This window comes from Miscanthus floridulus, chromosome 17 (assembly GCF_019320115.1).
Source record: "Miscanthus floridulus cultivar M001 chromosome 17, ASM1932011v1, whole genome shotgun sequence".
Taxonomy (NCBI): domain Eukaryota; kingdom Viridiplantae; phylum Streptophyta; class Magnoliopsida; order Poales; family Poaceae; genus Miscanthus; species Miscanthus floridulus.
Window position 1 is genome coordinate 21,830,385 of NC_089596.1, and position 14,232 is coordinate 21,844,616.

General features: G+C 49.7%; 1 protein-coding gene across 1 annotated transcript in view; it reads right to left on the reverse strand.

The window, feature by feature from the left end:
• Window positions 1-3,745: 3,745 nt before the first annotated feature.
• LOC136515394 (protein TOPLESS-RELATED PROTEIN 2-like) overlaps window positions 3,746-14,232 on the reverse strand; it is a 75,786-nt gene continuing 65,299 nt past the window's right edge. The window contains exons 7-9 of the mRNA XM_066508994.1: window positions 4,291-4,473; window positions 3,959-4,131; window positions 3,746-3,857 (exon numbers count right to left, since the gene is read on the reverse strand). Of these exons, the coding sequence (XP_066365091.1) occupies window positions 3,746-3,857; window positions 3,959-4,131; window positions 4,291-4,473 (468 nt within the window). The remainder of the gene's footprint in view (window positions 3,858-3,958; window positions 4,132-4,290; window positions 4,474-14,232) is intronic.

A 14,232-nucleotide genomic window follows, 5' to 3' on the forward strand; every position in this document is an offset into this window, starting at 1 on the left:
TGACCTCCTTGACATTGCGCACACACCGGTGGTACGAGTTGAAGCCCTAGGTCATTGGAGTGACCTTGCCGACGACGATGGCGGCTCAGTGGAGCACGGCCGACGTATGCCCGGCGATTCAGTACCTCACCGGCGAAACTAAGGTCGTCGACGTACTCAGCACCTCCTAACGGACCTAACCGAGCAGTTAATTGAATCATCAACGCTCTACAACACAAACAACGACGCTCGCAGCAGCATGGCGGAGCAACTCCCGCCGGCGTCCCGTGGTCCCATGGCTATGACGTGGTAGAGTTAAAATAGATCACTCAGGCATGTTCAGTGGCTCACCCCGAAGCTGATGCGCGCAAGAACGATGGCTAAGTTGAGTCGGAGCTAGGTCGTCGGCGTTGGAGACGAAAGCGGCGGCGTGAACTCACGGCAAAGCTCTGTTCTGAGGAAAACAATTGACCAATTGATCAACGATGAAGTGCATGAGCATCACGAGAGAATGAAGATCAAGAAACAGCAAAGGATGAAGCAAAAAGCCCACCCGAACTACCTATCCACGGTGGAACGGATCACGGCGGAGCCTCGCCGAGGTTGGAGAAGACGAGGTTACGCCGGGCAACCCAGAAGGATAAAGCTGCGCAAGTGGGTGATATGGAGGTGCTAGGTGATGGCAATCATGGTGACGTGCTTGGCTTAGGCTGGGAGGACGTTATGGCTCTAGCGCGAGCTCGACGGAGCAGGGCGGCGATGGCTGGAAAAACAGAGGAAGGAGAAAGAGCGACGGGAGGGCACTTCCAGTCTTATCGGCAAGCGAAGAGCGGCGGTGAAAGGTGCGCTTGACATGCAGCGACGGCGTGGACACGTCGAAGCCGGAGTTGTCACCCGCGGGCGCGTGTAGAAGCCAGTGGAAGCTCGCCGTCAGTGAGAGCTGGCCAGCTGGCACTATTCAAGCTATTTACCGAATTGCCACTCGCTTTATTTTTCAAATTACTCTCAAATTTGTATGGTAACTCAAAAATCTCCAAAAATAAAAGTTGTTCCAGATTCAAAGTTCTACAACTTTGCTTTAATAACCATACTCAAATTATGTCTACATTTTAAAATACAAGTTTAAAATCAAAAGGGGACACTTTAAGAATTTATCCCTTTTCAAATTACTTCAAATTTTATATAACAACTTTGAAAACTCTAACAACCAACTTTGTACACATTAACAAGCTCTACACTTTTTCTTTTAGGCTCAACCCCAAAATGTGCTTAGATTTTGAATTTGGTTTTCCAGGGTAGAATTAAATGATGGAAATTAGGGTTTTATAAATCCAATTCAATACAAAGGTTTTGAACTTGATTCTTCCATACAAGTCAACACATATAATCATAAAAATAAAATTGTTTTAGTGAATGCATATCAAAGTTTTTACTAACACAAAAATGATGTCAAATGCATATGATGACATGGCATATTTTAGGGTTTAAAACACTAGAGGTGTTACACTTTGCGGGATTCAAACAAAGAAGGGTACAAGGAGTTTGAAAGCGCATTGCGATAGTAAGTGACAGTACTAATTCTTTTTATACTTAACATACATGTTAAATTTGTCATTCGCACTAGTGGTTTTCGTACAACGCTTACAAGAAGTACGTGCAAGATCCCGAGTGCCTCGATCTGAGATCTGAGAAGAAGAAGAAGAAGAAGAAGAAGAAGAAGAAGAAGAAGAATGGCACAACACTGAAACTCAGGCGACAATTCCCGGTATGTATCAAAAGTCGTATGTGCTACTATATCGTGCATGCTCTCTATATATGTTCTAATGATTGTGTATTATATACATCGTGCAGTGCGCCAAACAACCTCCTGAAACAGTATTATGTGGATACTACGTCTGCGAGTACCTCAGACGGTGTGACAAATTTAGCCATAGCTGGCGGCAGCTCAAGAAAGCATAAAGATGGTGGGAGAAGAAAAATGTCGACCGTAGGAACATGACTAGAACAGTAGCGGACATATGTAAATTTGTCGTGGACTCCTGCATGCATGTTGGCCGACCGTTCTTCAACGAGGAAAGCAAGTTAGCGACAGTGGAGGAGTACGTGAAGCTCAGAAACTGGAGCTCCCACCTACGCGTCCCAGATTACATGGTGCCTGATATCTTTGGATCAGGGCCGGTAAATAAGCGGTGATCTTAGTTTCACATGTATGAATGTGATATATGTTTGTGGTACGATAAGGAATACATTCTTGTAATGTAATAACTTAATGTTGGTTCGTGGTACGATAAGGACCACACACGAATGAATGTAATATATGTTTGTTCGTATTTTCTGCTTTGTCTGTGTTTAATTTGTGAAAATAGAATTCAAATTCAAATACGAATCTGAAAAAGTAATTTTTTTAATCTGAAAAATCATTAACGGAGGAGGGCAAGTAATAAGAATCACTTCCGTTAATAGTTTAACGGCACCCGCCTCGGTTAATCGGTTAACGAAGGCGGGCGGTTAAGGGTGCCCGCATCGGTTAATATGCAAGGCGCTCGCCTCGGTTAATACATTTACCGAGGCGGGCAAAGCAACCGCCTCCATAGTCACGGATTAATCGTGACCTTTCGACGGAGGCGGCTGATTTGCCTGCCTCCGAAAATCGAAAAGACCCGCCTTCGTTAAGTTTACTGTAGTAGTGAAAGAAGCTTTCCACGTGGATATGCATGCCTAGGGAAAGTGTTTCCCTACCGTTTTCTTAGCATTTTCCTAGGATGTCAACCCTAGGGAAACCGGTTGATTCTAGTAGTGGGGTGATGGAAATATATTTTGAGAGCCTGTGGACCTAAGTGTCACCCCTAGACAAGTTCAAAGGCCTACCTTGCATTTAACACTTTAGGGTATGAGGTTGCCCGAGCTCTTTTGGTCGTTGAGGTGGGTCATGGGTAGAGGCCCTACTGTAGATTGGTGGGGCTTCAAATTAGCTTGAATACAATTATTTTGAATTTAGCTTGAAGATATGCCATCTAATAAGTATATAAAGATCAACAGGATCGTTGTTACAAATTATGAAGTTTGATAACTACTCATGAAGGGCGATAGTGCGTCTAGAGGACTAAATAACAAAAAAGATTTTGCCATTCTCATTTCCCTTTGTGACTTCTTTTACTTGATCGAATGCTTTTCAAATAAAATGTTTAATAAAGCAGCATATGTAATCTAATTCCCATATATATGCTCCATACTATTTTATCCAAGGACAATTTACCCCACTTGGAACGAGTTTTTAACAATGCATGTCAAAATCTCACATCATCACCAAGTAATCTGATTGTAGTTCAACCAAGGTCTTTGCATATATCTAAATAAGAGAATACATTAGGTAGTCTGATACCCAGCATTGTCCCCCAAATGTCTTTGCATATATAAATAATAAGAGAATACATTGTCCGCCATCCAATTATGTGTTATTTGAATAAAGATGAAGAGAGACGGAGGGAAATGTTTCACCCACTGCAACGCGCATATTTATTACAAATAAGTAAGCCCTCAATGACTTGAAAACACTAGTCTCAGATATATAGATCTTGAGGAGATCTAGCGACAAATGGTGTACACACAACTGGATGGGTGCATAAAAAATCAGTCCTATTTAAGTGAATAGATATCTGGCAGCCAAGCTGAATGTTTAACTGAATCTGTCATCGGAGGCTAAACAAGTACTGACATACAAGGTAGGTCACCCGCCACATTGGCTGATTAGACACTCGGTTGGCTGTCACCACTGCTGCTCCAGCACATGAACTGCACCATCACTCATGCCCACTGCAATTTGGTTTGGCTTCCAGGGATTCGCAGCGACAACCGTGGGATAAACCATTCCACCACCGCTGGATAAATATGCAAGTAGACAACATAATCAAGATGTTGGCCACTAGAATTGGAATTATTACCAGACTAAAAAACAGAAACTATTGGAGGTTATACTTACCTGGATATTGAAGATGGTATATAGGCTGAAGGTGCTATCCTGCACTGTAATGTCAGAGATTCCGCTTCAAACATTCCAATTGCACCATCACAGAATCCGGCGTAAACCAACAAACCATCAGATGAATATACTGCACTTGAAACTGGAGCTGGGAGTGCATTTCTTGGGAACCACTGCATAATCAAGTAACGGGAGGTTAAATATCACTGTGTTGATAAAATGGCATTGTTAACATTATACTGGGAGCATCAAAAATTTTATCATGCTCCTAGAACTAGAATGATGCTAGTAGATGCAAATGCATTGATATGAAAATTTTGTTAACGGCTTACTGAGCACAAGCATTCTAGCTGCCAATCATAGATCACCAACTGCGTCTCATGAGCTACTAAAATATGTGTTTGGTCATAATGGATCTGCACCGATGTATCACCACCTAAAGCTCCAGAATGATTAGGTGGAGGTTCGATATATCTCGATTTCTTCTCCCAGCCGGCCACGTTCCAAACACACAGCTGCAAATTGATTTCAGTAAAAAAAAACAATGATTCAGAACAACAAGTATAATATGCATAGTTTGCTGTGAAATAAGACTGCATTTTTAATATTTTATATTTTGGAAAAATGAACCAAAGGTGGCCTGAAATGGGTCTAATACTACAAATATGGAGGTTGAAGGTATGCACGCATACGTTGAGTTTATATTTAGGGCGTTGCTCCTGTTACCCCCTCGGAGTGAAGATGTGCTTGATATAGTTGAATATCAACATCGCAAGAAAAAATAGAAAATAATCTAGAAACAAAAAATGTTGAAAATCCCGGCTCTCCTTTCCATCTGACACACCCCATGCCGCTCCCTCCTCTCCATACTGAATTTTCAGATTATCAATTAATGCCATTATCAAACTTTCCCTATAACACTGCACTGAAGAACTTTTGTTACGAACTAGGAACTAGAACTGGGGATATGGGAGGAATTTGAGGTAGAGTAGCAAGCAATTACTAGAACAGCAATATTCAGTTTGGGGAGGAACAGATGCAGGATGCGGCATGCCCCGTGGGGAAGAAAGCTTAGGAGGAAATGGTTTCAGAATACTGCTGTTCGATAACGAATCCGTTACAGCAATACACCTTTTATAGTGACTAGTCTAAAGCAAAGGCCCAGCCTTCTGCCAAGTCTAGCACCGTCTTGAGGCCCAAGCGCCGTGGCCCATATAGCTCACGACCACGCCATCAGCCATTTGTGACACTCCCCTGCCCTTGAATTTCAGCTTGTTCCCAAGCTGAAGACTTTGGATAACGGCGCTTCACATCTGTTGCTTCTTCCCAAGTAGCCATAGCAGGACGAAGATCATCCTACTAGATCAGCAGCTGCTTGATCATGGAAGCTCCTCGAGGTAGAAGTCGTGCAGCCAATACCTTTGTAGGCACCAACGACTGAAATGGGTCTGAGCATACTTAATCAAGGTCTGAACTAACCTGAATGGATGGTGGTACATGACACTTGAGTTGGGACACATGCAGCACCGGATGTATCTTTGCTGATTGTGGAAGATCAATGAGGTAAGCCACTGTCCCAATCCTCTGAAGAACTCTGAAAGGGCCATAGTACTTGAAAGACAGCTTGCGATTATCACGAAAAGCCACTGATGACTGGATATGAGGCTGTAGCTTGATATATACCAAGTCACTGTTGACGGTAGTTAACGTCAACTATAAATTATCAATATGACATATATTCATCCTTAAAATCAATCATCAACATAGGAGTAGTGATTTATACTAAGTATTTCTACGAGTTTTGGTGATTTTGTGAATACAGGATTATTTATACAGAAAACAAGTTAAAGTGGGCCATACTATCACAAGAAATTAGATCCAATTGCAACGAAACCAATGAAACCATTGGGCGAGCTTTGGGCTTAACGATGTCGCAGAGGGGCCAGGGGAGAGGGTTACGTGAAGGGCATAACCTCTGTTACGTAGATACCCTCAATAAGATAAATTATTATTTAATAAATAATGTTTCTCATCAATTAGTTATTAGCTAAAAAAATAAAAAATGTACTTTCCCGACCATTATAAAAGATCTTTTTATATAGACCATTGTCTCCCTCGCTTTCATATGTCTAAGCGAGGTGGGACTAATAAAATTGAGAAGGACGCTGGCTTGCAGCGTGTGAGTTGGCTTGCAGAGTGGGCCATGGCTGGGCCTCTATACACGTTACGCCTATCAGTTCACCCAGACAAGATGTAAGAGTGTGGCCCGTGGCTGGGCCTCTATACACGTTACGCCAATCAGTTCACCCAGACAAGATGTAAGAGTGATCTAGTTAACTGTGAGATATAGCGATTATAAAAGAGTTCATATTATAGTTAAATGTGAGATACAGTGCTTATAAAAAATCAGCCAGACGAGACATGAGAGTGATCCAGTTAACAGTGAGATACAGTGCTTATAAAAGAGTCCATATTATAGTTAAATGCGAGATGTAGTGCTTATAAAAAATCACCCAGACAAGACGTGAGAGTGATCTAGTTAACTGTGAGATATAGTGCTTATAAAAGAGTCCATATTATAGTTAAATGCGAGATGTATTGCTTATATAAAGGTCTATAAAAACAGATGTTATATAACCTACATACGCTTGCCCATCCACCTGCATAGGGATGAAAACAGATCGGATACGAACGGATATGGCTGATATCATATTTGTTTTCATATTTCATATTTATATATGTTTGGATTCGGATTCGGACATGGATAGCTACCGGATACATATACGAATACGGATTGTCAGGTACGTATATGAATAATGAGTAGGTTACGGATATGAATAATGAGTATCGAATACGGTATGAATCGAATTCGGAGAACATCGTATACAAATATCTATTCGGATGAGTAAAAGCAATATATATCATAGGTGCGCAAATCATTACACCACTCTATGAGTCCATAATCCATCTAGATTAAGCATAACGAGTAAAGCAACAAATAAGAGATAAGATTAAGCGTTATAAAATATTTTTGTATTAATTTTCATTATTTATGTTGGAATACAAAATTTTTAAAACACGGAAGAGGAAAGAAATGCGAACCATCTAGGCGTACTGTTTTTCTTTTTTTTTAGTGAACCATCTAGGCACACGTGTTCTCTAATCAACGTCGACTTCCAGTGCCAGACTCGCGCTCGTCAACGGACTTGGGCCGAGCTAAACGTTATTGGACCGCATGAAAAAAAAAAACTAGCAGCAAGTTGTTGCCGTAGTCTACACTATGCAAAGCAAGAAGAATTTGTCCCACCTTGCTAGCGGAGCAAAGCTCTGATGTCCAGGTACGCTATAAAATAGGAGGGGTGGGGGAGCGCACAAAGGCACGTGACGTGTGGTTTGAGGATGAAAAATGTACATCTACTATATACTACTGGAAGGTGAACGGACGATATTATATTTGTATTTGATATCCGTATAAAGTATCTGTATTCGGAAAATTTTCTGAATAACTATCCAATTAAGTGTGATTCGGTCGGATAAATGCCCCAGATATCCCTATCCAATTAAGTGTGATTCGGTCGGATAAATGCCCCGGATATCCCTATCCAATTAAGTGTGATTCGGTCGGATAAATGCCCCGGATATCCCTATCCAATTAAGTGTTTATATTTATTCAATTAAGTGAAATTTGGTCGGATAAATGCCCCGGATATCCCTATCCAATTAAGTGTTCACATTTATTCGGTGGGATAAATATCTGTACCATTTTCATTCTACACCGCACATTATTGATCATAGTAATAATATAATTGATTGATTGATTGGTAATTGATTATTGATGCAGTACCTGCAATTCGGTATTCTCGTTGGGAATTTACCTCGTTGGGAACTTACCGGAAGAAGAAGTGTCGGCTACCGTAAAGGGGTCCTCTAAGCAAGAAATACCGATTCTCCGTCTCGCTCGAGGCCAGCTCGTAAGGCCTCGGACGGGGTACCGATTCTCCGTCTCGCTCGAGGCCGGCTCGTAAGGCCTCGGGCGGGGTACCGATTCTCCTCCTCGCTTGAGGCCGGCTCGGCAACAAACCCATCGCCTCCGCCTCGACCGACTTCTCTGACAGAACGTCACGTCCAACTAACGCGTTCAACCGCGCCCACGATATCAGCCGAACGACAGCTCGACACAGCGGAGTGGCCGACGAGATGTGAGTCACATCAACACCATGCCGTCCGAGATAGGACGGGGCAGGGGTTACCGGCCGCTGTGCTCGGCACTGTGCCCACGACTCACGCCCGTGCCGCACTGTGCCACCTAATCCCTGCTCCGAGGATAGCGCGGCGTGGGGAGTCAAGTCCAGGTACCTGTAGCCTCGGAATCAGTGTACAGGACCAACTGCTCCCTCCGAGCCTCGGTCATCCGCTTCGGGGTCTCGGCAGCCTTGGGATTCGCGCCCGCCGAGACCCCCACGATGGTTCGGCCTCTGCACCGACTGGGCCTCGGCTCTCTGCGCTGTCGACATACAGCGACCGACACGTCGTCCGCCATGCCCTGCGTCAAGCTATCACTGGAGCTCCCACGTCGCACAGGATCGGGCATGACCGGCGCGTCACTCCAGTGCATCAAGGACAAGACCGCTCCGTCGATCATGCTGCCACAGTGGCAAGCTACAGGGCTCGGACACGCCACCTCCGCTCACAAGACGTCGCGTGGCGAACACATGTATCACCCCCGTCCCCCTTCAACTATAAAAGGGAATGATCGGGGCCGTTTCTAGGGATGAAAGGAGAGAGGCTCACACGCACGGACGAACACAGATAGACGCTCAGACGCAGAGACTCACGTAGACCCACGCACACATGCAAGTAACGCGCAACACTCTATAACACATGCACTCCTCCGCACTGCCTGAGATCAACATCTCAAGCAATCCACACCGCTCCACGCAGAGACCTAGGACTAGCTCTCTCTCTCGCCCTGCTTGTAAACCCGTACTACAAGCACCTCGGTGCAAGGAATACAAGATCGATGATCGATCTCTCAGACTAGACATAGGGCACCTATTGCCTGAACCAGTATAAACCTTGTGTCTCTTTGCATCACCATCCAGGATTAGGGACACGTAGTACAAATTCACTAGTTGGTTGAGGGCTCGCTGGTCCAAAACACCGACAGTTGGAGCGACAGGTAGGGGCTCTACTGCGTGTCAGCCTCGTCATCCCAACAAGTTCCAGATGGCAGACCCCGTACGACCACTTCGTCTCGGCACGGTGATCTGGTTTGGGAGCCTAGAGTTCATGTCTCTAGGATCTGAGTACGATATGGTGCTCCTCACACCCCGAGCCCCACCGACCAACGACGACACCACGCACCGACAGCCCAGGTGCAGGCGGCGCCCGGGCCGCCGCTCTCGTCACGCTCGCCAAGCACGACGCGGGCGGGACCACCCCGACACCGCGCAAGCTCAGGGCGACGCACTGCGCTCCGCCGGCACCCCATGCCCGGCTGTTGGTACAGAGTCCCTGTTTGGGGACCTGTCCAGCCTAAGCCTGGGCAAGGGAAAGACGCCGATGGCACGCGGCGATGCCCCATCATCAAGCTCTGCCCCGCCACCTCCTGAGGAGTCGCCTCCGGCAGAGCGGAGCCCGGCGACGACACCATCCCCGTACCCCTTAGGGTTTGGCAATACCACCGCCGCCTACGCTTCCGCTCACGCGGAGTCCTCAGGACGCCACCAACGCTTCGCCCTCGACCTCAACGCCACTACCTCGACCCACACCCATGCTGACTCCTCGGAGGAGGACGAGGCATGGGCTAGAGCGGACTTCTCCGGGCTTCGCGACCCTGAAGCCATGCGCCGCTTCCTGGCCACGAGCGACTACTGCTTTGGCTACTCCGACTCTGATGACGAAGGCACTTATGACCCCACTCGCGAGTGCTTCCACATCGGGCTCGGGATGCCGAGAGCGAGCGATGAGGACGAAGGGGCAGGCAACCGCCCCCCGCTCCACGAGGGGGCAGGCGACGCCACACCACCATGCAATGAGCTCTCGGCGGCGCGGAACGAGAACCCCGCCCCTGAGGAACTTCGACGCCTTGACCTGGAGCAGCTCCGAGAGCTGCAGGCCAAGGTCGAACAAGACCGACTCCTTCTGCAGCAGCTCTGAGACACACTCGAGCAAGAGCAGCGGGGTCGCGGTGATGGCGGAGCAGCCTGGCGAAGGGCTCGCGACGTCCACCACCGCATCAACAACAACGAAGGGGGCGAGCAACCCCCTATCTTCAATCGCGCTAGCCAGAACGTCGCGGCAGCGGCGATGCTACTTCGAATGATGCCTGAGCCCTCTACCACGATGGGGCGATGGGTCCACGGCGAGCTCCAAGACCTCCTTGAGACAGCCGCGGTACATTAGGCCGAAAGCTCCGCCTCTAGACGGCGCGGAGGCGCCTCGGAACTACCTGTGGCATCGCCTTGGCAGGGTAGAGAGGCCTCGGTTCATCCTGAGCTTGCTTGGGCACCAATGGCCAACAGGGCCCTCTTGGTGCTCGATCGCCTCGGCAACCGACGTGAGGCATAAGGTGACCACGATGTGGTCAGCAGGCGACGGCGCCACGACAATGAGGGGCCCACCCGAGGCTACCACCCGCTCCGAGGTGGTCGCTACGACAGCAGGGAGGACCGCAGTCCTTCCCCTGGGCCACCTGGTCCTCGAGTCTTTAGCAGGGCCATCCACGACGCTCACTTCCCGGCCTGGTTTCACCAACCGGCCAACCTCACGAAGTACAGCGGCGAGACCAACCCCGAGCTGTGGCTGGCCGATTACCGCCTGGCTTGTCAGCTAGGTGTCGTGGACGATGACCTGCTCATCATCCGCAACCTCCCCTTGTTCCTGTCAGACTCGGCGCGAGCCTGGCTCAAACACCTCCCTCACAAGTCCACAACTGGCGCGACTTGGTAAGGGTCTTCGTCGGGAATTTCTAGGGCACATACGTGCGCCCCGGGACCTCCTGGGACCTCAAGAGTTGTCGCCAGGGGCCGGACGAGTCTCTCCAAGACTTCATCCGATGCTTCTCCAACCAATGCACTGAGTTGCCCAGCGTCGGCAACTCAGAAATTGTCCAGGCTTTCCTCTCCGGCACCACCTGTCGAGACTTGGTCCGAGAGTTAGACCGGAACGTGCCGACCTCGGCTGACGCGCTCCTCGACATCGCCACCAACTTCGCCTCGGGCGAAGAGGCTGTTGGGGCCATCTTCCCCGACAGCGACGCCAAGGGGAAGCGGAGGGACGAGGCCCCCGAGGCCTCGGCTCCCCACCTCCCCAAGAAAAAGAAAAAGGGTCGCCCGGGGAAGCAGGAGGTCCTAGAGGCTGGTTTAGTCGCGGCCGCAGAACGCAAGAATCCCCGAGGCCCTAGAGGCCCTGGGCTCTTCGACGACATGCTTAGGAAGCCCTGCCCTTACCACCAGGGCCCGGTGAAGCACACCCTCGAAGAGTGCACCATGCTCCGGCGATACTACGCCAAGCTCGGACTCCCCCATGACGATGCTAAAAAAGAGGGACGCCAGCGATAGGGACAACGATAAGGACGATGGGTTCCCCGAGGTGCACAACGCCTTCATGATCTTCGGTGGGCCTTCGTCGTGCCTTACGGCGTGCAAGCGGAAGAGGGAATGCCGGGATGTCTTCTCGGTGAAGGTGGCCACTCCCCGGTACCTCGACTGGTGTCGGGAGGCGATCACCTTTGATCGGGATGACCACCCCGATTATGTCCCAAACCTCGGGCAGTACCCACTCGTTGTTGACCCGATCATCGACAACACCCGGCTCACCAAGGTGTTGATGGACGGAGGCAGCGGCCTCAACATCCTCTATGCCAACACCCTGGAGCTCCTGGAGCTCAACCGGTCGCAGCTCCGGGGTGATGCCGCGCCTTTCCACGGCATCGTGCCAGGGAAACGCACGCGACCCCTTGGGCGCGTCAACTTGCCCGTCTGCTTCGGCACTCCCTCCAACTACCGCAAGGAGGTCCTCACCTTCGACGTGGTTGGGTTCAAGGGGGCCTATCACGCCATCCTGGGGCGCCCTTGCTACACCAAGTTCATGGCGGTCCCCAACTACACCTACCTCAAGCTCAAAATGCCGGGTCCCAACGGTGTCATCACCATCGAGTCCACGTACGAGCATGCATACGACTGCGACATCGAATGCATTGAGTACGCCGAGGCTCTCGTGGAGGCCGAGACCCTCATCGCCAACCTCGACCAGCTTGGTAGCGAGGCGCCTGACTCCAAGCGTCGCGCTGGGACTTTCGAGCCCGTGGAGGCCGTCAAGCTCGTCCCGATAGACCCCACCTGCCCCGACGACCAGGCGCTGAGGATCAGCGCCACCCTCGACATCAAATAGGAAGCCGTGCTCGTCGACTTTCTCCGCGCAAATGCTGATGCGTTCGCATGGAGTCCCTCGGACATGCTGGGCATACCGAGGGAAGTCGCCGAGCACGCCTTGGACATCCGGGCGGGCTCCAAACCGGTGAAACAGCGCTTGCGCCGATTCGACGAGGAAAAGCGCGGGGCCATCGGCGAGGAAGTGCAGAAGCTTTTGGCAGCCGGATTCATCAAGGAAGTGTCCCATCCAGAGTGGTTAGCTAATCCTGTATTAGTCGAGAAGAAAAATGGGAAATGGAGAATGTGTGTAGACTACACCGGTTTGAATAAAACATGTCCAAAAGTCCCTTTCCCATTACCTCGAATCGATCAAATCATTGACTTCACTGCGGGATGCGAAACCCTATCTTTCCTTGATGCGTATTCCGGTTACCATCAAATCAAGATGAAAGAATCCGACCAGCTCGCGACTTCTTTTATCACACCATTCGGCATGTACTGCTATGTGACTATGTCGTTCGGCCTCAGAAACGCAGGGGCCACATACCAACGGTGCATGACCCAGGTCTTTGGCGAGCACATCGGGCGAACCGTCGAGGCCTATGTGGATGACATCATGGTCAAGTCCACAAAGGCCGGTGATCTCGTCGATGACCTAGAGATAGCCTTCAAATGCCTCAGAGAGAAGGGCATCAAGCTCAACCCCGAGAAGTGTGTCTTCGGGGTCTCCCGAGGCATGCTCTTGGGATTCATAGTCTTGGAACGTGGCATCGAGGCCAACCCAGAGAAGGTCTCGGCCGTGACCAACATGGGACCAATCCAAGATCTCAAGGGTGTGCAGAGGGTTATGGGATGCCTCGCGGCCCTGAGCCGCTTCATCTCGCGCCTCGGTGAAAAAGGCTTGCCCCTGTACCACCTCTTGAGAAAGTTCGAACGCTTTTCTTGGACCCCCGAGGCTGAAGAAGCCCTCACCAAGCTCAAGGCGCTGCTCACCAATCCTCCCATCCTAGTGCCGCCGACCAAGGGCGAGGCCCTCTTACTCTATGTCGCCGCAATGACCCAAGTGGTCAGCGCGGCCGTAGTAGTCGAGAGGCAGGAAGAAGGGCACGCTCTACCCCTTCAACGACTTGTTTACTTCATCAGCGAAGTGCTCTCTGAGACCAAAACACGCTACCCCCACATCCAGAAGCTGATCTACGCCGTAGTCTTGGCTCGACGCAAGCTGCGTCACTACTTCGAGTCCCACCCGGTGACCGTGGTGTCATCTTTCCCCTTGGGAGAGATAATCCATAACCGGGAGGCCTCGGGTAGGATAGCCAAGTGGGCCGTCGAACTCATAGGGGAAGCCCTGTCTTTTGCGCCTCAGAAAGCAATCAAGTCTCAGGTCTTGGCCAATTTTGTGGCTAAGTGGACCGACACCCAACTGCCACCTGCTCAAGTCCAGGCAGAATGCTGGACCATGTACTTCAATGGGTCCCTGATGAACACTGGGGCAGGCGTGGGTCTGCTCTTCATCTCACCCCTCGGAGTGCACATGCGCTACATGATTTGGCTCCACTTCGCTGCCTCCAACAACGCAGCTGAATACAAAGCCCTCGTCAACGGCTTGCAGGTCACCATCGAACTTGGAGTACGGTGTCTCGACATACGGGGCGATTCGCAGCTCGTCATCGATCAAGTGATGAAGGAGTCAAACTGCCATGACCCCAAAATGGAGGCGTACTGCAAGCTGGTATGTCGCCTTGAAGACAAGTTCGACGGTCTCGAACTCAACCACATCGTGCGAAAATTCAACGAGGCCATGGACGAACTGGCAAAGATGGCATCGGCATGGGCCCCGGTCCCCCCAAACGTCTTCGCCAGGGACCTCCACAAGCCTTCCATCGACTACGCCTCGGC